At 48.4% G+C, this 26,601-nt stretch overlaps 1 protein-coding gene across 2 annotated transcripts in view; it reads left to right on the forward strand.

The window, feature by feature from the left end:
- The window catches only part of UBASH3B (ubiquitin associated and SH3 domain containing B), a 139,502-nt gene that overhangs the window by 88,594 nt on the left and 24,307 nt on the right, over nt 1-26,601 (forward strand). Inside the window, exons 2-6 of one of the 2 annotated variants that reach the window (XM_032427686.1) lie at nt 13,816-13,869; nt 14,582-14,768; nt 15,677-15,875; nt 18,998-19,167; nt 23,434-23,642. In XM_032427686.1, the coding sequence (XP_032283577.1) occupies nt 13,816-13,869; nt 14,582-14,768; nt 15,677-15,875; nt 18,998-19,167; nt 23,434-23,642 (819 nt within the window). Of the gene's footprint in view, nt 1-13,815; nt 13,874-14,581; nt 14,769-15,676; nt 15,876-18,997; nt 19,168-23,433; nt 23,643-26,601 lie in introns of both variants that reach the window. The other variant, XM_032427687.1, reaches the window with a different exon arrangement.

A 26,601-nucleotide genomic window follows, 5' to 3' on the forward strand; every position in this document is an offset into this window, starting at 1 on the left:
TGATTAGGCATCGGACTCTTGATTTGGGGCCAGACCAGTCAGAGGACCACTTCTCAGAGGAGATAAAACCTATGTGGAGTAGGTGAAGGATAGTAAGCAGTAGCCAAGTAACTGACAGTAGAGTGGGCCTTACAGAAAAAGGAACAGGAAAAAGGTTTAAACATGAGGCAGGAGTCAGGGAATAGAGTGCTTGAGGGCAAAGCCGAGTCCATGGCAGGCTTGGCACGCAAGGTAGGGAGTTTATACGTGATCTTGGAGATGAAGATCTTTAAAAATCAGATGGGGATGCTTTATATTGGACCATGGATGGCAGCAGGTGTCTACAGTAGCCAATCCCCTTTGCTCTGAATCCCTGCAGCCCTTACTGACGCCTCTTTCTGCCCCTTCACATCACATATATATCGGCCATCACCTCATTCAGCAAACTCCGAGACTGTCCCCTTCTTTTTCTACTTTGCATTTTAATCTCCACAAATCTCTTGAAATAAGCAGTCAGCGCAATGGGATTTGACCTGGGACAGATTCGCTTTGGTGGAGTTTGGGACACCTGTAAGACTCAGTGGTGTCCCTCCACCTTATGTTCTCCTTCAAAGTCCACCCAAGAATCCCGTGGTAATAACCCATTCTGGTCAAAGACCCTCAGCTGAATTCTTCAAATTCAGGACTTATGGTTGTTTACCCACATATACTCCTTTTGAAACTGACCTCATTCGGGACTGTGGACTCTGAGAAACAAACAGCGTTTTGGAGGGGATGGGGGAGGGGGGATTGGTTAGCCCAGTGATGGGTATTGGGAAGGGCACGTACTGCATGGAGCACTGGGTGTTATGCGAAAATGGATGGTGGATCACCACATCAAAAACTAATGATGTATTGTATGGTGACTAACATAACATAATAAAATTAAAAAAAAAAAGAAAAGAAAAGAAACTGACCTCATTCAATGGAGGAAGAGACAAGGGGCGGATAGGGGGTGTGGGGACTGACATGTGAGTTTGAAAATAAGACCTGATCTGACCTTCCTTCAGTGGAATTTGTTGGAAGCAAAGCTCAAATGAAGTTAGAGGATGGAGTTCAGTCTGGGCTTTGCCACTGATGTGTTGGGCATCCGTGAACTGGTTATTGATCAGAACCTGCCATGAAAAGGTTTGATCGCACCATCGTGAAATAACTTAATAGTTGATAAAACTTACTGGACATCAGTTTTTAACGTGTGTGTGCCAATTGGCACTTGTAATTATATGTATAATCATTTATTTCATAAACATCTGTGAATATCAAACCCTGTGGATACAGCTAAGGTATTTTGGGGGGAAAAATGTCAAAAACAGAAAATGAGAGTCCCTACTCTTGATAACTATAATATATTTTGAATTTTCAGTCCCAGCTATTTATTCCCAGCTTTGCCTCTGCCACCAAGTGACAACACTTAATGGCTTCTTTCTTCCAGGAAATGTGAATGTGCGGAGAAGAGCAATTCACTTAGTGTTAGCCTAAGTACATACAAGGAAGCAGTCTACGAAAGAAATTAAATATCATGTTCTTATAAAAAATTAAATAAGACCTGTTTTGATCCCAGAACTGTCACTAACTGTATGCCTTGAACAATGTTCTTAATCTTTCTACTCCAGAGCTTCATCATGTGTAACATGGAGACAGTAATACCCACCTCACCAAACTGGTGTAAGGATTAAATAAGATACCTGTAAATTGCACAGCATGTAAGAGGTACCCTGTTAATGTTCGCTTCCTTCTCTTTCCAAATAGCCATCCATTTGTTGAAGTGGTCATATGATAAGCTCCCTTATGGGCAGGCAGGGGCCAGGTTTTCCTATTTTTATGTTCACAGCTCTCAACACAGTGTCTGGCTACAGAGCTCACCACAATCCATGCTTATCGAAGGAATGTTTAATTGAATGTACAAACGCGTGAACTGTCAGGTGTTGGGTTTTCTTTAAAGATTTATTTATTTATTAGAGAGAGAGAGAGAGCAGGGGAGAGGGGCAGAGGGAGAGAGAGAGAATCTTCAATCTCCACTGAATGCGGAGCCCTCAGGCTCCATCCCACGACCCTGAGATCAGGACCTGAGCCGAAATCAAGAGTCGGATGCCACCTAGGCAGGTGCCCTAGGTGTTGGGTTTTATAGAAAGTTCCCATGGAAGATTGTCACTGTGCTTCACCTTACCATGATCCAGAAACAGTGGTCACGGCTGGCGCCGACCTCCATCGCTGGGGAAGATGCATGGCCTGGTGGCTTGAGCACACACGTGAACAACACACCTTCCTCTTTTCAGCTGACAGACCTGGCCCAAGCTGTACCATCTCGCTATGCCTTGCTCAGTGAGGGACATAATGGCACCAACCTCAAAGCGTTGAGTGAGGAACCAATGAGATCATTTATATTTAAAATGTTTAGCGCAGGGCGCCTGGGTGGCTCAGTTGGTTAAGCGACTGCCTTCGGCTCAGGTCATGATCCTGGAGTCCTGGGATCGAGTCCCGCATCGGGCTCCCTGCTCAGCAGGGAGTCTGTTTCTCCCTCTGATCCTCCCCCCTCTCATGCTCTCTCTCTCTGTCTCATTCTCTCTCTCAAATAAATAAATAAAATCTTTAAAAAAATAAATAAATAAAATAAAATGTTTAGTGCAGTGCCCTATTCCTGGTAAACACTCAGTGTTTATCAGGTGTTAGCTGATACACCGCTTATGTGAAGAGGCTCAAAGTGGTGACAGCCGCTCTGTTGGGTCTGTTCACTCTCCTCTGGCCCATCAGTGTTGAGTCAGAGCCTCTGATGTAGCTTCAGGCTGAAGCCATTTCGAAGCACTAAAACTCATCCATGTTTAAGTGTTTTTAGCTGCTTCTAGTGGCTTCGAGAGGGAAGAGGTGGAAATAGAAGAAGAAAACAAATGACCTCTACAACCTGAAATGACTCCTCACTTTCATCTCTTTTTCCTAGATCTCTTTTTTTTTGCGGGGGGGGGAGCGGGCTGGGAGCTGCACCCTCTCTGTGTTTGAAATCCCACTTGCCAGTTGTTGGAGCGCAGACCCTTCCCATTCTCTCGCTCCCCCGAGGCCCCAGGCGTACCTCCGAGCTCCAGACGCCGAGAAGCAGGCCGGAGTCCCGGTCACAGCTCCTCCCTACGCTCCTGTGTGAGCCTCTTCCCCTCTCTGTTGTCTCCTTTTCCTCTTCTGTGACAGAAAAATAATGACCATGATCTGCCTCCCTCCCAGGGCTGGTAGGATCCACGAGTGATTACATGAAAGTCTTAAAAAGCGTCTTCACTAGGGTGGTGCTGGTGCTATACACCATATTTTTATATCAGTGAGCTCCTTCCTTTTCCTGGGCATGTCCTGCCTCCCTGAGGGCAGTCACTGACTTCTCGTGGCTCTGTATTTTCCTGCAGTGGCTTTCCTGCCTTCCACGTGTCTCCAAGCACGCCTGCCCCGGGCCGCCAGCCCGAAAGGCGTCTGCGGGCTTGCTGTGGCTCTGTATTAACCTCCCGCCTTCTCCAGGTCCCACAGGGACACACCTTCTTTTATCTGGTGGACACCTTTGCCCCCCACCAGCTGGACTTGCCTCTGCGGGGACCCAGAGACTCTACACAACAGACATTGCCCCGCCAGGGGTGCCTGATTTCCATGGTTTTCTATAGAACCCGTAACCTAAAAACAGAATCTTCTGGACTGAGCACAGTCTCTTGCTGCCTTAACTGTGGAACTGAACAAAGCCTCCAGGCACGGCACCAACCCACACTCCATCGTCAGGTATCTCTTAGAGGAGGAAAAATGTATGAAAGCATGCAAAAATGGTAAAGTTCCTGGAGAGGGAGATGGTCCTAAAAATATAAATCATGGCCATATTTACTGAGTACCCATTATAGGCAGGGGACTGCGCCAAGTGTTACTATAACATTCATGATTTCATTTACTCTGGTTCTGCGATCATTGTTTTCCCTGGCTTGCTGTGCTGTCCTCGGGCAAAACAAAGGTACCTTCTGATCCTGTTTCTTGGGGAATAGCTCAGCCATAGCTCAGCAGGTGCAATGGGTTGAACTTTTGGAACTTTTATCCTGTTCCCTTGGGAAGTACTTTAGGGGGGAGAGATGAGTACAGTTCAGCAGCCCCACAGGGAACACCAGTAACTGAGGATCTTAGAGGGAAAAGGGGAACCCTGGTCAGGCTCTCCCTAATGCACGAAGACTGTTGACCCCCTGCTCAGGGCTGTCACTCCTCAGGTAACTTCAGTGAGTGAAAACTGTCCCTCTGGGGCTCACAGCCACTCAGTGACTCTCAGCTTCCCTCCTGATCTAACCTGAAACCCTCTGCCTGCCCCCGGACAGCCTGGCTTGGGTCCCCCTCTCCAGCAGACTTCCCCTACAAGAGCCACACATCCCGGGCTGATTTCCCCTCTGTGCCTTTTCTTGTGTCTTTGCCTGGAAAACTTTCCTCTCACTGCAAATCCCATATGCTCCTCAAGACTGTGCTCCGTGGGTTTAGATTGTTTTAGCAGAGAACGAATCTGGGTCTTTTTTTTTTTTTTTTAAGATTTTATTTACTTATTTGACAGAGAGAGACACAGTGAGAGAGGGAATGCAAGCAGGGGGAGTGGGAGAGGGAGAAGCAGGCTTCCCGCTGAGCAGAGAGCCCGATGTGGGGCTCGATCCCAGGACCCTGGGATCATGACCTGAGCCGAAGGCAGACGCTTAACGACTGAGCCACCCAGGTGCCCCCGAATCTGGGTCTTCTGATGCCCAGTCTTGGAATATACCTATTAGCATGGAACTTACATCTATTCTAGGAAAATGGCAAAGATCGTTAGACAACATGCAGAGGCATGTGGGCAGCGTTATCTTTAAGTGCCTAGTACATGCCGGACGCTGTGCTGAGCTCTTCAGATAGAGTATATGATAGGGATATTAATCCCCATTCTACCTTGCGACGTAGGTACTGTTATCCCCATTTAAGAGACAGGGAAAACGAATCTTAATGAACTGGTCCATAGTCCCACAACTAGTCAGGGTTGGGCTCCCAAAAATCTACTCCTTTTATACTACACACACTCTGCTTGTGTCTCTGGGCAAAAACTCATCGATTTGGGGGGTTGGAGGGAAGGTATTGTCTAGATCCTAGGGAGACTTATAACAGAGGCGGAAAGAAACGTGTTTTATTATGTCACCACCCATGGTCTAATGGCTGGTTTCCCAATTACAAACTGCTGCCTCCCTGCAGCAGAAGCCAGAGCTCCAGCCCCTTTTTAGCAAGAACAAAACAAGGCCTCTCCATATGGGCTGCTGGGCCCCACCACAGAAAAACATCGGGGAACCTACGCGGCATTTTCCCTGCTAACCACCCCCTGAAGGGAGCTGCTTAATGGGCTCTTTATGGGTTGGGAAATAGAGTCTTGCTGACAGAAGGGAAAGAGGGGTGTCACCACAGGTTGGATTTCTTCAACTGGAAGGCCTTCTTAAAGCCCCCAAATAGCTCGGCATTTTTTTTCTCCCCTTCTCTGATTAGCTTTATAAAAAAGCCCACAGCATTTTCCTTCCTGTTGGCCAGCCTTTTGGCGGTAGCATCCCTGGCCCCCTGGCAGGCTTGATATCCCATTGATTGTTAGATGAACAGCTCTCAAAGAGGCCACAGCAGCTGAAAGCCCAGGCCATTAGCCCCTGCTCACTGAAAGGGTTCACCGCCAGGAGACGGATTCTGAAATTGGGTCTTTCTGATCAATATATCTTTCTCCATTAGGTTCATTTCCTCCAAAGGAAATGGGTAGGGCCATTATGGTTTATGTTTATTGATGGGCCTCTCCACTGGCCTTCTTCAGCTTCACAGGGAGGAGGCCACAGAAGGCAGTCACCTCAGAGATGAGGTTGCTAAACTGAAACCTCCCAGCCTCTTGCAAGCCTATCTTACTGGCCTTGGTGACCAAAAAAGTAGCTGGAATTGCTTGTGTGAAAGGAATGGAATACATTATTTCCTTATGTAGGAAAGAGCGCCCAACTCTACTGGGTCCAGAAAAGGTGGCATAGTTTGGGCACAGTTGGAAAGGGTCCAGACACACAGAAGAACTTTGAACCCAAGGGCCATTAGGTAATCCAGAAATCTTGTGGAGTCCCCTTAAGGTCTGTAAGAAGAAGAAAGATTCCCTCAAGGGGCAGCCTCGAAGGAAGTACAACCTTGCCTGGTCTGGTCATAAGGAGGAATGGACCATCCGGTCTCTAGAATCCCGGTTTATTACTTACGATTGCTTCTGAGGACCTCACAACACTTTATAGATGTCACATCTTTCTTTCTCAACCTCCCTATGTGGGCGTTCATCCCTTTCTCTTCGAAGACGAAAAACTAAAGCATCAAATTGGGAAATCACTTCCTTTGGGGAAAGAGCACCTGAAAACCCGTGCCCATGCCTCAGCTCCTTCAGGGACCCACTGGGGCCACAGTATTTGACCAGTCCTTGATTTTACTTCTGCCAAAAAGGTTTGGCTAAAATACCACCTCTGCTGCTCCTGGACTTATGTGGTTCTTAGCTGTTCCTCAAATGTTCCCCAATATTAGTTTGGCTTCTGACCATCAGTTAAAGGCAGGACTGGATCTATATGGATCTTATCGGCCGCTGGTAGCTGAGAGGGTAACTATGGCAGAAAGCGAAGTCTTGGTTAATGGGCAGTGATGGATGAGAAGAGCTGTATGTGCATTCAGAGGATTAAGTTGGTTGCTCTGTAAGCATCTCCTATCCTTGGCCTGGACTCACGTCTGCTCCGTATTCTGTGTCCATCCCATCCTCACACCTTACTGCCCTGCACATGGGCGATGCTCCATCCCTGAAACAACCCAACAGGAGAGAAAGAGGAAGCAGGCTGGTTACAGTTTGAGGTGGAACCAAACCTTCACCAGAGGAGAAAGTTAGAATCCAAGATGAATGGTATTAAGCAAAAGCCTGAGAAGCAAATCATTTCTGATACATACAGAAAAGATAATTGGGGGAACTTCTCCCTTTTAGATCAGCAGGGATTTTTTGGATTTTGTTTTTTAGTCCTAAAAGCTTTCTTCATGTCTAGATTTGCTTCTTCAGAGAATAGGTTTGGCTTTACTCACTTTTATTTGAAGGATAAGAGGGAAGGTCTCTGCTGATTAAGCTGAGGTAAATGCATAGGAAGATAGACGCTAATATTCTCAACATCTCCAATGCCCTCTTCTGCCAAGGAACCCCATTCCAACCTGGAGGGCACCCAGGAGACAGGAGCAGATCTCCACCATCATACCCAACAAGAGGGGTAGGGGCCACTTCACCCTGGGTTTCCAGAGAACAGGAAGCTTGGAGGCAATTGGCAGAAATGCTTCCCAGGGCTATAGGCTCAGTGCTTCAACTATTCAATATACTTCTTTCACTGATTCAGAACTCGGCCACAGCCTCCAGAACCAGCCCCTGGATTGGGACAACCACAGAGATGACCAGACAGCTGGCCTGTCAGGCGAGAGCTGCCCAGGTCCAGGGAGGCTTCTTAGCAATACCAGTTTCACCATTTTTCATGAGGGTTTAAGTCTGTGAAGTGCCTGGTGCATGGAAGGCCTCCAGTTGTTATTGACTTACTGTTTTTCTCCTACTGGAGAAACGGATGCAGAGTCACCTGCTTGCCTCTGTTCTCAGGATTGCCATCAGCCTCAGGCAGGCCATTAAGCCACCTCAAATCCTCCCGTGAAGAAGGTCTGCGCTGAGCAGGCAATTCTCCATAGAGCACAATAAAAGCCCCTGATATTTCTATCTAAAACTACACCACAAAACAATGTCTGTTTTTCAAATACACCCCAAAAGAATCCCTCAACTTCATTTAGTGGAACCAGTGGCCCCTTGATATGACTGGACTCTCCAACCAAGAAAAATAGAAGGTGGGTTCTACCTCAGTTTTGTGCACTCCCTAGTCTGGTGTAGATCATTAAACTAATTCTGAGGAAAGGGAATGAGGTGTCTGATTAATTAGGTCATCTTTTAATTGAATTCAAAGTATTAGATGTGAAAAATTTAACAACTGGTATCCTGGAGGTTGAGAGCATTTTTTTTTTTAAGTCCTACGGTGAACGTTAAATATTTCTAATATTTGAGATCGTCTTAGCTGTGTGAAGGAAAGATCTAATTGTCATTGCATGGGGAGTTTCATCCACTTGGAGGATTACAGACTTGACCTCTTGTCTTTTCTTTTCTGATACAACTAAGTTTTTGATCACAGAGAACCAAAGCACAGGGCAAACAGAATCTGTTGGTCAGCAATCCAAAGCCAAGGACAGTCAGTGCAATGCTCTACTTAATTGAATTGAGGTCTTATTGCTTTAAGGGAATATATTTCCTTTTATATTTATTGTTGCTTATTGTTTTCCGTTGCTTATTGTTTTCTGTTGCTTATTGCTTTTTGATTCAGGTGTCAGATATTTGAGTTTTGTCAAGTGTCATAAAATAGGGGAAGGACTCTCTTCTGAAGGCACATAGAGATGAGCCACCCTGGAGGACCTGGGAGTCTGGGCCAACCTGTCTACCTGAGCCAGGGATGCCTTGAGTATTTACTAATCTCAGTACTAAGTGATTTAGGAGCTGAAGGTACTCCTTAGACAGGAAATAGAAACTCACTGAGTAGCCTAAAAGAAATGTCTGGCTTACAAACAGAAAGAGACAAGGGTTAAGCGAACAGAAGAAAGCTTTAGGAATCTTGTTTCCACAACTAGACCCAGCGGCTGGCAAGGATACTTGGTCTAGCTATCAGCATAGAACAATAACGGAAATTGTCGACCCTCACCTCAGCCCAGACTTGTCTGTACTGTATTCTCACTCATCCACACAGACATTTAAGCTACCATCCCTCACCAGTCTCCAAGCTCTGTTCAATCAGCCATCCAGTTTCCCAACATTCCCATTGTCGTTCTGGTTCAACCTCTCAATGTCCCCCTTCTGATCTGTTGCCAAGGCCTTCCAAAGAGCCTCTGGCATACACTTTTACCTCCCTTAGGGCCACACATCACATGCAAATCTGATCATGTCTCTCCACCTTAACTGTCCTCCCCGTCGTTCCCCAACATGTACTGTGATTGGGTCCAAACTCTTTCAAATGGCACAGACACTTGTGAGCTGTTCCCTGCCTACCTTTGCAGCTTCTTTAACCTTCTTCCAGGTCTTTTGCTCCAGTGTCACCAAACTAATTTCCCTGCATTCCCTGTCTTCATATCTTAGCTCCTGCTATTCGCTTTACTTCCAATGCCCTTTTTTTTCTCTAGCCACCTCTTACACCACTTTTAAGATCCTAACCAATGTCATTTCTTCTAGGACAGATTCCCAAACTTTCTCAGTTCACAACACGTTAGCATCTCGGTCATTTTTACATTGAGCATGTAGGCCAACATAAATACCTAACAGTTCTGTTTATTTAGCAGTTAGATCCAAACAACTTAATGAGTATTAACCCCCTAACAGCCTAAGAGCCATGTGAAAAATACACAAAATGGAAAGAAAAATATTTTATTTCACTCTTTAATGACCACAACTACTTATTAATGGGACGTGTGTGTCTGTTGGGCACTGCACAACTGTCCAAACCTTAGAATCAGGTAGGACACTGCCACTGTCCTCTCCTGCTCCACATTGGTTTTCCCTGGGTACTTTTTATTATAGCAGTTACCAAAATTCCAGCTTCACAAAGAAATGACATCAAGAAGAATGCAGCACAATCTAATAGTGAAACTAACTCCCTCAAGCCGGTAGCTTATGGGATATCTAACACATGAGATTGCTATGTTTCCCTCAAAAATTTAGAATACCCCATGGCACCTCTTGCAGTTTGCTGCTGGCTCCCACCTATGGTAGCTTGGTGTACAATTTAAGAACCTCAGCCCCAGAAACCCTCTTTCCTCTTCTTTATATGCCCAGTGCTAATACAATGCCCGACATACAGCTGGTGTTCGGCTGAGAGGAACTGAACTGCCCAGGGGGTCAGAGGGCACAGCGGAACCCCCAGAGAACCAGGGTGGTTGCAGAGAAAACCAGCCTGCGTGACAATTAAACAGGACATCCCAGTCAAGCTCAAAACCTGTGAACCTGGGAGGGAGCAGGAATCTTGCTGGACTCACCCTTGCAGCCGAACCCAAGCACAGGACCCAGAGGTGATGGTCTCCAAAAGGACACCCACCAAACTTTATATTGAGTGTAGCTTTCTGATCTAAACTCTTGGTTGTGTATTTGGTTTTCTTTTGGTTTCCTGGTACGAGTTCCTGGGGAGGAAGCGAAGGAGGGAAGAAAGAATGCCACTTTGTCTTAGGCAAACCGGAAAGGGATTTTTCCTTTCCAGCCTCCTTTAAGGCATCTCTGTGACCCTGGTAATGGGGCAGAGCCACGGCCCTGGGGCCAGACCAACCTGGAACCAAAACTTCAGCAGAGCTAAGAGCAGACAGTGGGAAGGACCCCAGCCAGATCGAAGCAAGGCCCTTGGTGGGTGCTGCAGCTTCTTCCCATCTGGGCTACTGTGCTCCCAGCTGCTTGCCTGGGTTTTTCATTGAGCCATTGCTTTGATCTCACAGGTGCTTCTTCCCCATTAGCAGGACATCAGATTTTGCATGATTTTTCCCCCACCTTCTGCTGAGAATGAACCCTAAATATAACTGGGGCCAGGGTCAGAGAGATCAAATGTGCGTCCCCTGGTAACAGCTGTAGAGGTCACGGGTCCCATCTGAATAATCAGCTGCTGCAACCCAGTGGCCGGACCCCTCGCCTTTGGGCTTAACGGGATACTCTGCCTTTACCTGCTCGAGGTCTCTGACAGTCTGCCAGCTTCTGAGTCACTCTGAGCATAGCAGCTGCTCAGGCTCAGCCTGGTGTTTGGGGTGCAGCCCGCACACCCCGCTTTGGCCCCACCAATGAGCTGTGGAGGTGGGAGCTCTATGGCACCAGTCTTTCTTCAGCGGGGTGGAGGGAGGAGATGTGTTCTGCCACTGCCCGCATTCAGTCTGTTCTGTGGGCAGAGTTCTGGGAACAAACTCAACCCAAATCATTGTCATCCTGGCAGTGCGTGAAGGAGCAACAGAACTCTCCGCCTGTGGCTTGTGACCCTAGGGAAGTGGTGATTTTACTCATACCCCCGTCCTGCCTAGAGAATCACATACCTCTGTTTCAGATCAGTAATGGCTTCCCAGAAACTTTCTTCTCCCCCAAAAGGAAAGACACACACACACACACACACACACACACACACACACACACACACACTTTTATAGCACCTTCCTGTGAGAAAGTTCTTTCTGGTATCTGACTTGAGACCTTTGTGCTATAGCCAAAGCTGATGTTACTTCGGCTGACCCTGACTAGAGAAGGTACATCAGAGGCGAGAACCTTCCATAAAATTGAAGCCTTCTCAGACTTGCCTTCTTCAGAAAGAAGAACTTGGGTTTTCTTTCTTTTTTTTTTTTTAAAGATTTTATTTATTTGAGAGAGAGAATGAGATAGAGCATGAGAGGGAGGAGGGTCAGAGGGCGAAGCAGGCTCCCCGCTGAGCAGGGAGCCCGATGCGGGACTCGATCCCGGGACTCCAGGATCATGACCTGAGCTGAAGGCAGTGGCTTAACCAACTGAGCCACCCAGGCGCCCAAACTTGGGTTTTCTTAATCGTTCATCAAAGCCTTATCACCCAAACCTTTCATTATCTTTCTCAATTATATCTTTGAACCCTCTCCAGAACCTGTCTTTTGAGTTATGGGGACCATAACTTAATTAGATCTTTCATTTCCAGAGGATAGTCCTAGTGCTTAAAGAAAAATGAATTAGATTTCGGTCAGATATATTTCGCTGGGGGAAGGGCCCAGGGAAAAAAGAAGAAAGAAATTGGATCCTTTATATAAATAGCACATTGTATCACAAATGAGTTTTTCTTTTCCTAGTTTTTGAAACAATGGGTCTTTTTTGGGGGGGGTGAATTTAATTCCTCGGAGACTCTAACCTAAAAGACGATGATTTGCATTCTTTCATGGGTATGTAGTTTCTGGATCCGGAAAGAGACTAAGATGTGTACCTCTGTCTAGTAAGTGGTAAAGGAAACAGGGCTGGTGACATGGCAGCAATTATCCAGGTGTGGGATGAGTGTGTGTGTGTGGGGGGGGGTGTCCCTGTGTTTCCAGCCTTTTCTGCACCAGCTTTGGTTCCGAGGGGTTCTGAGGGGTTCCGTCTCGCTTCTCCATAACATCATCTTACTACAAGCAGGCTTGCTTCTGTAACGCTGAGTAGATTGCTTAATCCTGATCATTTGGTGTTGGTGCTCAGATTTTCATGGGGGAAAAGGTATTTAACTGATCTTGGGGCAGTGGATCAGAGTCACTGAGCCATTGCCGTGGCCGGGCTGCTCTGAGCACATTACTTCCTTCCCCTGAGCTCTCCCTGTGGGAGGTGAAGGAGCCTGGCTCACAGATGATCTGAGGTTCCTGCTGATCGCACCCCCAGGATTCCCAGCACCAGCCCTTCTGGTTACTCCATAGAGAGCCCAGGAGATGGAAGGGGTGGGGGGCTGGTTGCAGCAGCCAGTTGAAAAAAGGTGCTCGGAAAGTGTCAACTAAAACTAGAATTCCCTCCCCTCTTCTCCCTCTTCCAAGGAAGCCAAATCTGTGGGGTATAAGGGACGGGAACGGTCATTTATTGATCACCTCCATGGCACCGGGCAAGAGTTCAAGGCTCCTTATGGACACCTCTCCCTGGAGTAGATGTACGAAGTGTCTGCCCCCACCACAACCACCCCACCCACCCCTGCCCAGAGGAGTCTACGCTCTTTCAGATCCCACTCAAAATGTCACTTCCTCAGTGAAGTCTTCCCTGACCCCTCAACCCGAGTTCGATGTCCCTGTCTTATGTCCTTAGGGCTCCCTGTGCTTTCCCTTCATTGCACTCACCACCAGTGTAATTCATTATCTGTACCATGATGCTTTCATGCCAGCTCGACCCAAAACTCCAGGAGCGCGGGGACCGCCTAAGTCTTGTTTTCCACAGTGTGCCTAGAAGCCTAGCACAGTGCTGGCAAAATAGTCGCAGTTCAGTAAGTATTCCGTGAGCAAACATAGCATGAAGGCAGCACCAGTGGATGACTAGCAAAGCGGGATAGAAACCCAGGACTCTCTAGCTCTTGGACACCCCAGATTTCAGACACTCTCCTCCGTCCTCGTATGCATGTGCTCAAGGTCCTTGCCACGGTCGCCTTCCTGTGACACGGCCCCTCCAGTAATAGGGCTTTGACGCCGGTTCTCCAGCAGGGGGCGTGATGGCGGCGCTGTCCCCAAAGAGGTCTGAAAGCGTGGGGAGATTGTGATCTAGCCTGAGGCTGGTAGTGGTGGTTGGCGGTGGGTGGGAGGAGTCACTGAATGGAACCAAAGTAAATGTCCTCGTGGGCCTGAGCCCCACTTTCTAACGTGCTTTGCCAAGGGGCTGCAAGTAAAAAAAAACCGCTCGGCAGGGCATCTGGGTCAGTAGGAGTGGGTGAAAAGGAAAGAGGACAAACCGAGACATGACCACCTTTAGGGAAGCAAAAATAAAATTCTAATGCAGAAACTGCTCAAAATAGATTGCACGGCTGTCAGGCTGCATGCACATCCAGTGCTAATTACATGGAAATTAATTACAAGTCCTAATTTCCATATGCCTTGCTACGACCCTTGGTTGGAGGAGGGGGATCCCTGCTGCAGGTGTCTCCCCCACACCGCTGAGCAGGCTGTGATGTCGCCCGCTTCACACTCTGGCCGCGATAGTGAGAAAAGCTGATAGGAGGCTAAAAATACTAACAATAGAAATTTGATTTCTTCTTCCAGACAAAAAGCCTTGGCATCCACAGGAGGAAGAAGTGTTCAAGCAGCATGTGACTGGTTGGTATGAAATAAATAAATAGAGAAAATAGCATATAATTAACTCCGAGTGGATGTGGATGAGCAGGGATGTGCAGCCTTTCTCGAATGGACTGGGGGGGGGGGGGGGGATGAGCCAAAAGACCACGTGACAGGCCCATCTAGCAAGCCAGTTGCCTCCCCTGTCCCAGCCCCAGGGTGTGCTTCTCCTTAAAGCTGTTTAAAGCAATTCAAAGCATGTCCAAGATAGAGCCCTTATCACAATATCTGCCCCTGTTGGTCACTTAAAGATACACTTTAGGGTATGTGGATGCTAGGTAAATCCATTTAAAAAAAAAAAATCCTACCTGCCTTGTAGGACATCACTACCCAGGGCAGATCCCACAGGCCACACTCCTGACGCCTCCCCTCTGTTTGGGGACGTGTGGGTTTAATGGTAGGCTGAACTGAAGGGACAGCTGGGAAGGATTTACAGTTTATCTGGAGCGACTTTAGGACTTTTGAGCGAGTTGTGGGATGTGGATGCAGTTAGGACAGGCAAGAGCATCTGAGAGTGGGTCATGTAGCATGAGCTTTGAGGGATGGATTTTTAAAGCACGAAAATGAAAACCCATCCCTTGGTAGTGCCTGGGGTACGGAGCATCCGGAGGGTGGAGCTGTCTCTTTTGGGTCTTCCTTCCCTTCCATTGTTCTCAAGTGAGGCTGGTTGGGCTCCCTTCTCTCTCTCTGGCAGGCTGTTCTCTCACGTCGGTGACCCCTTCCTGGATGACCCCCTGCCCCGGGAGTACGTCCTCTACCTCCGACCCACCGGCCCCTTAGCACAGAAGCTCTCCGACTTTTGGCAACAGTCGAAGCAGATCTGCGGGAAGAACAAGGCACACAACATCTTCCCCCATATCACCCTCTGCCAGTTCTTCATGGTGAGCCACAGAACCCCACCCCCCGCCCCTGCCCTGGGGAGCCCGGCTGCCATACTCCCGCCAGCACCTCACCACCTGGAATCAGAGTCCGGAGCCTCCCAGGCAGCCGGCGGAAGAGTCACGGGCTCCTAGGCTTGGGTGGGCCAGCGCGGAATGAGTAAGGTCCATGGGTACTTTCCCTCGCTCCTCTTTCTAATACCTGCTGAGGCCCGGGAGCACCGCAGGTCTGATGTGCCATCACGATGACTGTTGTTCCTCAGGACTCCAGGGACAAGCCCGACCCACTGAGTCAGGACTTGGACTGGCAGCCACAGCAATGGAACGAATACAGTGTCCACCCTTGTCCACTGCAAGAGTAGAAATGAGAGCTCTGGGAATAAGAAATGTAGTCTACAGACGGGGAGGTGACTTTAGCCTCATGGACAGATACCGTCCACATGTCTGTCTCACCAGATCCTTCCAGAGATGGTAGATACCTGTGACCTGCCATGGTTACCCAGTCCATCATCCTAGCTATCACAGAGCTTACTTAATGACTAAATTAAATCCCCCTTACCATAATAAATATAAATGGATTTCATCTACTTTGGTTTGCTGTGGAGAAGGAGTAGAACTGGTTTATCCAGGTAAATTCAAGAGGAGGCAGAATGGGAGCATGTTAAGACAACATTTTCAAAAAATTATTTTGAGGTATTTTTTTTTTCCAGCTTTTCTCGGTCTCTTTAAGGTAAAAATGTGTTCCTAACACCTTCTTTCTTACCGTTCACTCTGAAAATTAAAATGATTACCACTTCCTCTTAGTCATCCCAGGATCTTTCTCAAAGAAACTCTGAGAGTTTTAGAGACACTCTACCCCCCGCTCTCCACCCCCGTGCTCCTGAATGAAGCGTCTTGTCTTCCCCTGCCAGTGTGAGGACAGCAAGGTGGACGCCCTGGGGGAAGCCCTGCAGACCACAGTCAGTCGCTGGAAATGCAAGTTCTCGGCCCCGCTGCCCCTGGAGCTCTATACCTCCTCCAATTTCATCGGCCTCTTTGTGAAGGAAGACAGCGCAGAGGTCCTCAAGAAGTTTGCCGCCGACTTTGCTGCGGAGGCTGCATCCAAAACCGGTGAGCTAACAGCCCTGGGTCCTGTGAATCAAAAAACTGGGACGGAAAGGGACAGGAAGGTATGGAGGAGTGGGCTGGGGCCGGGAGCCAGCCGGGGGTCCTGCAGGAACGCGCAGAACAGGACGAGGAACAGTGCCTTTTCCTGCAGCAGCCTTCACCTCTTTGCCCCCTTTTTAAAACAGCAACTACTGTTCTGCTGAGCCTCCTGAGAGAATGTCCGGGGCCTGCCCCGACACCCAAGTTGAAGGCGCACAAATGGCTCTTCCACACTGAACCATAAATGCAACTTTGTGGCTGCATCGTCTTTCCCATTCAGAGTTAAGGAACCTTCCTCCCACCACCCCCCAACCTCCCCGCCATTTGGCTGGTCTCACGGCTCAGTCTGTGAGGACCCAGGGCTGTGCGCCGGTGGTGGGATAGCACAGAGAGCTGAGTGGAAACAGTAACAAATAATAAATCCACAGAGCCAACCTCCGCAACTCGCTGAAACCCACGAGATGGGTCCCTTAAATCCTCAACAGCTGGTCCAAAAGTGGCACTTCTTCAAGATGTTTCTTGCTCTTTCCATGGCAGGTCTTAGTTCAAGCTAACTGAGATTTCCTGTCAAGGGAATTAGCGTAGAGAGAGAGAGACTCGGGATATGTGTTGACTTAGAGGCAGGAGGCAGGGGAGGGGGTCAACTGGGGAGAAGGTGCCAAAGCTTTCCTGTCTGCCAACAGGTACGGACGAACTCACTTAGGTCAAGGAGAGCCTTACCTGCAGTGGGACAGACAGACAGTGGGGTGGAGGGAGGGAAGAGTTGGCAGGGGGTGGTTTCTGTTGGCCCCCTTGAGAGAGAAATCACGATCATGGGTATTTATTGGGGACCACTCTGTGTTTATCTGTGAAGTGTGCCACAGAAGTGGTTTCTCCTGGCCCGGGGGACAGATTCAAGCACCTGTGATAACAGAGCTCTGAGAAGAGAGAGGCCATCCCAGGGTGAAGTGGCTCCAACTTCAGAGAAAAAAGAGAATGCACACTGGATGATGATGATCCCTACGATGGAGGAAGGGCCCTGAGGGGGGCAGGCAGCGTGAACGCAGGCAGGAAGGGGCAGGGTGTGTGCAAAGGACTGCATGGAGGCCGTCCAGGCCAGGGCAGAGCTGGGTGTGGGTGGTACAGCTGAATCTGAGCATCACATGCAAAGCTGGAGGAAGCCCAGAGCTGGCCAGCTCCCACCCCTCCCCCCGCCCCCCCCAGAGGTACCTCTTCTACTTGGGGAGTGGGGGCCTCCTTAGAGCTCCTCCCCAGGCACGCCTTCTTCCCAGGGGCCAGGCTCTGCTTTCTGATGTCACTGGAGCCTGCCATCTCGTAGCTTAATATTTCAGAGAAATAACATAATAGAGAGGCAAATTATTTCCTGTTCCTATCCCTCTAACTCAGGGAAATGGCTCTTTTTCATCCCACAGTAGCTATTATCAAAACCACTAAAACTGCCACAAGACCCAAAACTGGTGGTGTAGCCACAAACCCAAATCCTTCACAAATGCGTAAAGTGGATCTCAGCCAGGGCTGCGGCCGATTCTGAAGGCACATGAGGAGACAGAGGCAAGAGGCCCTTGCTCCCTTCCCTTGTTGGGAGGGGGAGGGCCAGCTCCTCTCCGCGACCTGTGGCCACTCTCTTGAAGAACCTGGCCAGCTGGGTTCCCTGCCCCTGTGCGGCCCCCTGGTGGTGACTGAGAGAACTGGGTGGCCCTGCCCTGTGGAGCTGGTCTAGCTCCTTGCCTCCTTGTGTGCAGAGCCACCATCCCATCTTGGCCCTAGAACTTAAGCCTCGGTATTCTAGAGTTTTTAGCAGACCCAGATTCCTTTAGCAAGTAGATTTGGTGTCCTTTGTCCTAGGTGGTTTAAGGAGCTCCGTGCCTATAATGTGCTGTACACTGGGGATACATTGTGAACAGGACCCAGAAAGCCCTTGCCTCATAGGGCTTACACCAGAGAAATCCACCATAGTATAACAGAAAGAGATCCAACTGCTACTTCTATCTCCATGAAACATAAGCAAGCCCCTTAATTTCTCAAATTCCCTACGTCCCCTCTGGTTGAATCTTCTGCAGTGTTCTAGCTTAGACAGTAGATGGATCTCCCCCATGCAGAGATGTACAAAGGAGAAATAAAATCCATTGCCTTGGGTAGGTAGGTTGGTTGGTTTTTTTACTTACGGGGTCTTAGAGTAATAGTCTGGATACTTTTTTTTTTTTAAGATTTTATTTATTTATTTGAGAGAGAGAGAGAGCTAGAGAGGGAACACAAGCAGGGGGAGTGGGAGAGGGAGAAGCAGGCTCCCCGCCGAGCGGGGAGCCCGATGCGGGGCTCGATCCCAGGACCCTGGGATCATGACCTGAGCCGAAGGCAGATGCTTAACAACTGAGCCACCCAGGTGCCCCAATAGTCTGGATACTTTAAGCCAGTGGTTTTCAATCAGGGAGATTTTATCTCCCAGGGGCCGTGTGGCAATGTCTGGAGTCATTTTTGCTTAACACAACGCACGGGGTGCTACAGAATCTAGTGGGTAGGGGCCAGGGATGCAGCTAAAGACCCCACAGTGCACAGGACAGCCCCCACAACAAAGAATTATTCTGCCCAAATACTGCTGGGGAACCCTGTTGTAAACTCTGAAAATATTCCATCTTTTCCTCTGGTCCTGGTTCCTCCATCAGAGCCGCCCAGAAGCTAAGAGACTTGATTTCAACATGAAGGCGCTCTAGCTCTGGCACCCATGTAATGACAAAATCTCTTTATTTCTACATAAATTAGCTCATCCTTTTACGTCTCGGTTTCCTCATCTGAATAGTGGGCTGTTGATAATCTGTGTGTTATGAGGAAAAGCCGACCCAAATGATGACCTCTCAGCTGATCCACAGTTCCTGGAGAACAGCCAGATGAGTGGCTCTTAACCTCTTAGATTGTAGGTTGATTCAGGATCTTTTTACACTCTCCTCTCCCCTTATCCTGCTGCTGCAAAGGAGGGAAACGGGTTTCGTCTGGCTGAGGGACTCCATCCTCTGTCACTGGGGAGGCAGAATTGCCCCGCCATTGCTATGATGACCACTTTCTAATAACGGTTTCCTTCCTTTTTCCAGAAGTCCATGTGGAACCTCATAAGAAGCAGCTGCATGTCACCCTGGCTTACCACTTCCAAGCCAGCCACTTACCCACCCTGGAGAAACTAGCCCAGAACATTGATGTCAAACTAGGCTGCGACTGGGTGGCCACCATATTCTCGCGAGATATCCGGTTCGCGAACCATGAGGTAATGTCTCCCTGTGGCTCCTGACCCTACCAGAGGAGCAGGGGTGCAGTCAGAAGCAGGAGCACTTGCAGCTCACTGCTGCAGGGAGATGGGTACCAAAGGAAAGCAGTGAAGTGAGCACCAGACCAGGAGTCAGTTGGCCCACAATTTTCTCCAGGCTCTGCCTGACTCCCTGGGAAGCTTGGAGCTTGCACCCCTCCTCCCTGGGTCCCAAGTGACTCATCTGTGTGCTGTCCCCATTGTTCTGTCTGTCCTACCAACCTTACTGGACTGATACAGAAATGGCATGGGAGGATAGAAAAGTATGTTGGAAACATTTTAATTCTGTAAGTTCATGGTGTTCATAAAAGACCTCATCCAGATCTTAGGTAAGGAGAACACAGAAATACAAAAAAAAAAAAAAAATCTGTGAACACATAATTAGATATTTGCTAAGTATCGATGGCATGTAAGTTACCACGGAACATACTAGAATTGCCCTCAAGGAGTTTGAGTCCAGCGTGGGGAGGGGGGGGGTGAGGAAGACACACAACCTAAAAACAGAGACCACGTGTTGTGATAGTTTGTGTGCATCCCCTGGGGGAGGCGGGAGTGGGACAACTGCCTCCCAGTGCATGGTGGAAAGGTTGGCATAACCCTAGCATCCTTCTTTTGAGGGAACGGTTATTGATTTCCAGGACAAGTCTCTGCCACTCTGAAGAGTAATATTCAGAGAAGCTGAGATCCAAAGAGAATAGCTGGCTGATCCAAAGCTAACTAGCAATTTAGGACCAGAGCTGAAGCCAGAACCCAGGGATCCCGACCGATAAAGACAAGCAACCAATCAAAAACAAGGCCACATAGTTTGATGAAAAATTTGTCATTCAATTTAACTACAAAACCATTATTTGTTTCCCAATTTTTCAACAGCAAAAGGACTGGTATTTTTGTCAGTTTACCTAGCTTTTTTTAACCTGTTAGACTTTTTTTTTTTTTCCTCATATGAAAAACAGTTGGGATCTCAGGGTCTAGACCAGCCAATCTCATCACTGTTTTGGAAATGTTGAGAAGAGCTGACCCATGAACCAAAAGTGAGGGCCTGGGCACGGGGTCTGGGACTGTCAGGGACATGCAGCTTTGTCCGATGCTGCTGACAGGAATGTCGTGTCCTCCTTCCAAGTCATTTGATGGAAGTTTCTGGAAAGACACACAAGGAGGCTGGACTTGATCTTACTTAAGAATTCTGACAGCTCCTGGAATTGCTCAGGATGAGCACTAAATATAACAAGGGAGGTGTGGCTGACTGGGCTCCTTACAAGGACAAAGAAAAAAAAAGTCAAGGGTTGCATGCAGCTGGACTGAGAGAAGTCACCTTTCTAGAGAAGGAAGGTGGCAATGGAATTTTACAAGGAATATCTTCTAATCAACACTGCCCTCCAGTTAACTCGAAGGGTAATTGCTTTTCTGCCTGACCCACATTCTGCTCAATTGGCACTGAGGGAAAGAGGCAGCGAGCACCCATGTGAAGTATTTTCTAAAAATAACTTGGCCTCTTTTATCTCTTATTTGTAAAAGCGCATTTATTACTGTTCCTGCTGATACAGTTCGCTCTCGGAGCTCATTTGGCTTTACCTGAGCCCCCCTGCATAGAAACACCCTTTCTTGCCTGCCTTCTTCTGTCCCCAGGAGGCAGGTTTGACTGATGGTACCAGGGAGGCAACAGATGTCCAGAGAAGCAGAGAGGTTTGGACAAGGACGCTCAGCAAACCAGGCGTAGGAAAGCATCTAAGGCTCATCCCTCTGCTGGCTCCCACTTTGATTTGGATTTGCAAATGCCTAGTTGTACGTTCCATAGTCTTCCGTGTTAATGATTACGTGGGGCCATGCCAGGTCTGTATGCCAAGCGATAGAAATCTGAGGAAGGACAGCATTACACACAAAGCACATGTGGCTCCAGATCCTTCGGCGGTCCCTAGGGGCACATCTACTGCGTCTAGAACATTCCAGTCCTTAGTTGTCTCATGCATACAATGGCGATAGTATTTTGCTGGACTGTTGCTGTTGTGTGGACTCCATAAGAAGATAATGGAAAGGTCCCAATAGCACAGCATGCATACAGCACCAAAATTTCTGTGGTTACAAGGAGGGCAAGGAGCTTCAAAGGCAATGAGGTTAGGTTTCTACAATCACGTAGGGCTGCAGCTGCCCTCCCCCCCACCCCCGCATACGAACGGAGAAAAAATATCTTTGAGATAGACTCAACAATTCTTACAGGTAAATGCTAAGCATAAAAGAGTAAGTATAATGCAGTGCAAAACTAGGCACGTGTCCTGCTAGCTCTCAAATGTAGGCTGACTTTTTGCATGTGCTTTTGGTAAGCGGAATGGGCTGCACCGATTGTAATTTTAGATTTGCCACAATGTCTTATTTTATTGGGTATTCAATAAATCAGAGCTCCTCGTTAACTACCCTCTGCTTAGGACGCATGGTCTCTTATGCACCTTTGCTGTGCCTCAGTTTCCCTGGAGGTAACCTGGAGGTAGAATACTCCCCCCCCGCCCCCCGCCACCAAGTGAGAGGAGGAATGAGTTCTCGTCTGAAGTCACTTTCCTTGAGTTTCTGAAAGGAAAGACACTTCTAGGCCAAAGGCATAATTAGTCAAAACTATGCTATGCTTGAGTATCTAAGAGACATGAGTTTCGACTTGTTCCCCCATGATTTGGTGCCTCTCTCCACCCCGTTCCAGGAAAAAGAGCGTTGCTTTCTGTGCATCATCACGTTTGGTTTTGTTTCGCTTTTTAAGCTGTTTTCACAGCCCAGCAGAAAACGTCCCTGGCTAGTTTGGAATGGTGGCTTGAGCACAAATGTGGCAGAGGACAGGGGAAGGAGTGGGAGGCAAACAGGGGCAAAGATCTAGAGCTGAAAGATAACCGGAGAGTAGGGAAAGAAGCAGGCATCTGAGTGAAAGGAAAATCACAGTCCAGTGGTACAATTGAGTTCTGTGTGTTTTCACTTCCATTCTCTGAGGGGAAGAAAAAAAAAAATCCACAGCTTTTTGCCAATGCCTTTCCTTAGAAAATTCCAGAAGGAAATTCTTTATAAAGTGGTCTGATGGGTCTCCTTGACAGACACCGGCGAGCTGGTTCGCTCACAAGCACACAGTCCAGGGGTCAGGCTAGAAGGAAAATCAGGCGTCATGGTTCAAGAGACGTAATTATGCGCCTTCTGTGCACAGGCTCTGTCCTAAAGAGTTTTCTTAGATTGTCTCAGTAACTTTTACAGTCCAGACATTATTTTACAGATGAGAAAAGGGGGGGCCAAATAAGGTTAAAAACTTGAAAGTGCAACCCGGATAGTTAGCCCACCCACTAATGACTTCAGGACTGTGGGAAAGACTGTTAAAGTATCTCCATCTTTGTGTTCCCGCATGAAATAAATAGGATAGGAAATATTTCCCTGGCTCCTGAGGGCCCTTGCTGTTAATGAAAAAGTAGGAAAATGTTTTCCAAAGTATCTTCATGCCGATGCCATTTATATATACCGGGAAAGGAGGCAAAAAAATCAAATAAGTCAGCCAAGCAGCATGCCCTATGGTTGGCTCTGAAGGCTCTTTCTGAGCCCAAAGAAGAAACACGTGGTCTCCATCTGTTCGCTGGTAAAAGTCGGTTACACAGACGTACACACCGATGGCTGTGACAGATATTTTTCTTTCAAGGTCTTTGTGACAAATGCTGGTTTAAAGAAAGCTCCTTGAAGGCAGAGAGTGTCTTGTTTAAGCCCCTGAGTTACATATAAAGGGAAATGCATCGGTCCCAAAGCCTTCCTACAAGGAGAGTGTCTCCACCCAGATCATCTGTAACCCCCATATGGAAGACTGACTTTCCATGAGCGGGGTTTCAAGTGTCTATTACGGTGCCTCCCCCAACAGATGGAGAAGGGAAAACTAGGTCCAACCCCATTGGTATAGCAGCTTAATAGAGCTCGCAGATCAATTTCTAGAAACTATCTGAATCCTGACAGAAAGAAAGACAGACATGCCCGAAGGAAAGTCTGGAGCCATCCAGTAGCACCAGGCGCATATCCACAATACCCTGGAAAAAAAAAAAAAAAAAAGACATGTTTTCTGATCTGAGTCCAAATCTGCTCTGAGCCTGCAGACCCCAGGGGCGCCTGTAAATGTCAACATCTGGATGTGTGCGCCGTTAAAGCAGAACACACAGACGTGCCCGGGAGGCACTCAGACTGGGTCACATGTGGGCCTCCCTCCTCCCTCTCTTCCTCTTTCAGACATTACAGGTGATCTACCCGTACACCCCACAAAATGATGACGAGCTGGAGCTGACCCCCGGGGACTTCATCTTCATGTCTCCGATGGAACAGACCAGCACCAGCGAGGGTTGGATCTATGGCACATCCTTAACCACCGGCTGCTCCGGACTCCTGCCCGAGAATTATATTACCAAGGCTGACGAGTGCAGCACCTGGATATTTCATGGGTGAGCAGACTGAGTTCTTCGCGCATTGCTTCGGGGAGAACACGGCCGCCCGGCGGGAGGTGGTGGGGAAACAGACGTGAGCCTGGACACACGGGGCAGCAGCAACAGGAAAGGAGTTCGTGGGAAAGAAAGCTGTTGGTTCAGGGCATTCAGGAAAGGGTGACTTGGGGCAGGGGGAAAATGACGGATGGATCCACTCTCCTGCCCTCTGCCTGCCCCACTTGGTGAAACCGTCTCAGTTTCTGATCAGAAACTACACAAGGCAGCTAGAGGGACCATCTCTCCGGCTGAAGTGTGGGTCATCCCAGTGCTGAGACTTCATGGCCTTTGGGCTTCTGTACCCTTTGTCCTGGGTCATTGCTCAAGAGTGGTCTGACTCCCCAGAATAGCAGGCAGGTTCCCATTATGCCAGCCAGACCGGGAGTGATGGGGTTTTCGAGGATCAGGAGACTTAACTGTTAAACTCTCAGCTTGTTGGGCGATCCTGAGCAAGTCCCCAGACTGGGCACATAAATGCCTAGATGAGAGAGACCATCTAAGGAAATGGGCAACTGCCAGAACCTTCAAAAGACGCATGGTGGCCGTTAGTCTTCTTTAGAGTGATAACTGTCCACCCATCCCTCACTCCCGTTTTGCCACCAAACCAAACTGGTCCCGTGTTCTGAGTGGCCTGTTGTCGGATGGCCAGCTTTGTCCGGACAGATAAAATAGGAACGAGAGACACCTTCTCTTTTTTAATTGGAGCGGCTCAAAGCCAGCCCTTCCCCAGCGTACTCGGGCATCTCGCCAGAGCGTGCACGCTGGCTCGTCTCCCCTCCCTCTTGCCATGTACCAACGTGGCTGCGAGCCGGACGCTCTGAGCACCAGCTGTGTGGGGTGTTGAACATTGTTATTACCGCCATAAAAGAGAAGAAGAGAGGGGCAATTTCAGCAAGTGTTTTGCCTGGAGGGAGAAAAGAAGACTCTCTACCCCAGTTAGGGGCAAGCAGACAAACCACAAACCCAGAGATGGGAAAGAACATCTTCTTCCTGAATGATCCCCTACCCCACCATTCCTTCCTCTTCCTTCCAGCCCACCACCCACCCCCACCCTGCCCAGGAGCATTTTGTAGCACAATTGGGAGGTCAGAGCTGCCTCACGGTCCCCAAACATTTGCTTTTTCCCAGAAATCTGAGTTGAATGTCCAGAGTCACCATGTCATCCCTATAAAAACAAGTGAAGCGTAATGCACGTGAATACACGGAGGTCTAAGATGTTTTGTCCGATGATGCACAGCGCCCACTTTTTTCAAAGCCAGGCTATATGTGGGAGAAAAGTCTGTGTGAGAAGCCCTGCTGATCCATTTCGGATCAGTGTTTCCAGATCCACTCCCATCCAAATTAGAGCCCGTGCTGAAACATGGTGACACTGGTTCATGGATCACAGGAAGGTTTGCGTGTCCTCTCCTTTTATTTGGATAGATTACTAGCGAGGAGATCACCCTGGGAACCATGTCTGAGGTTAAACTCTCAGCTGCCACAGCCAAGGCTGCTCAGAAACTAACAGTAGGTGTTAGGACACCATAATCAAGAATTGAGTGTTTGTTCCAGTAGTCTTGGGTTCCATTCCTAACACTCCCACTCAAAAGCTGTGTGACCTTGGCCAAGTTACATTACCTCTCTGAGCCCCTGTTTGTTAATCCATAAGATGGTGATAAGAATTGCATTTACCTCGCAGGGGTGTTAAGACAGCAAGAAAGGACTTGACTTCACATTGATTGGTGCCACATGTGTAACAACACTGAATCTAAAAAACCATCAGCTTTGTGATTTTTTGTCTTTTCTTTCCAACTTGTGTTTTCCAGTCCTCTCCTACATGCTTGTCAAATCAAATGTCTCTTCCACAGAGGTGATCCTATAGAAGAACTGCACTTTCCTGTTTAACCCCAGAAGCAGAAACGACTTAAGGACAGATCTTAAGACAGATCGTCTCTCTCTCCCCTAACCAAAGTTGGCCTCGAGGGGTTAGAGCCCCTAGAGGTGCTCCAGAATCACCCGGTTGCCTTAATGGGAAGTTGCAGAGGGGATCCAAGCAATAGGGGTCAGTTACCCTTCCCAGCCCTTTCTTGCTGCCCTGTTCTTCTTCTCAATTCTAAGTCCCTTCTAAGGAGATCTTTTCCTACCACCCTTATACTAGGGCATCTTGCCCAGTTCTAAGTGGCTCTAGATACTTGTCAGTTGGTGAAGCCCCATCGTGTCCTTTGAATTGCAGGTGGGGGGCTGGCTGGTCCTTCTGGGCTTCACCCATAGGACTGATGTATCCTAGGAAGGTGCCAGCATCCCCCCCAGGACTTGAAAAGATGTCCTGGCTATCAGGCTTCAGCTTCCCCCCTCCGCTACTCTCAACATAAAGCATCTGACTATTATCTTACTGGAACCGACAGCACCAAACTATCCCAGAGTGAGTCAGGTCCTTTGATTACAATGACAGTTAAGAAGGGAAGGAGGTTGGCATTCTCCTTGCCAACGGAGCTGAAGGAGAGAGAGAGCAGGGAGTCTGCCAGTGTCTTCACAGCTATAACAAAGGAAAGAAATTAAGGGACGTGTACAAGCAAGATATCAAAGACAATTCCATCTATCCAGACATCTCAGGCCCCAAAGCTTTGATGAATCAGACAGTGAAATGGAATTTTCTTTAACAGTGATGTTTGCAAAGGAGAGCACCTGCCTATCAGACTGTGAACAGCACTAGATTTTCTTTGTCTACAGTTGCTTAATTTTTTCACTAGGTCCCTTGGGCTGCACATCACACTTAGCTGATGCCGCTCTATTGGGCTGCAGCTTCCTGGGCCCCACCCCAGATCTGCTGAATCACAGTCTGTGACAAGTCGGGCCCAGACGTGTATTTTCTAAAGCTCCCCTGGTGGTTCTGAGAGGCACGAGGGCTGACATGTCACTTTTTCAGGGTAGGAGGCTTCTG

This window comes from Phoca vitulina, unplaced genomic scaffold (assembly GCF_004348235.1).
Source record: "Phoca vitulina isolate PV1807 unplaced genomic scaffold, GSC_HSeal_1.0 scaffold38, whole genome shotgun sequence".
NCBI classification, from domain to species: Eukaryota; Metazoa; Chordata; class Mammalia; order Carnivora; family Phocidae; genus Phoca; species Phoca vitulina.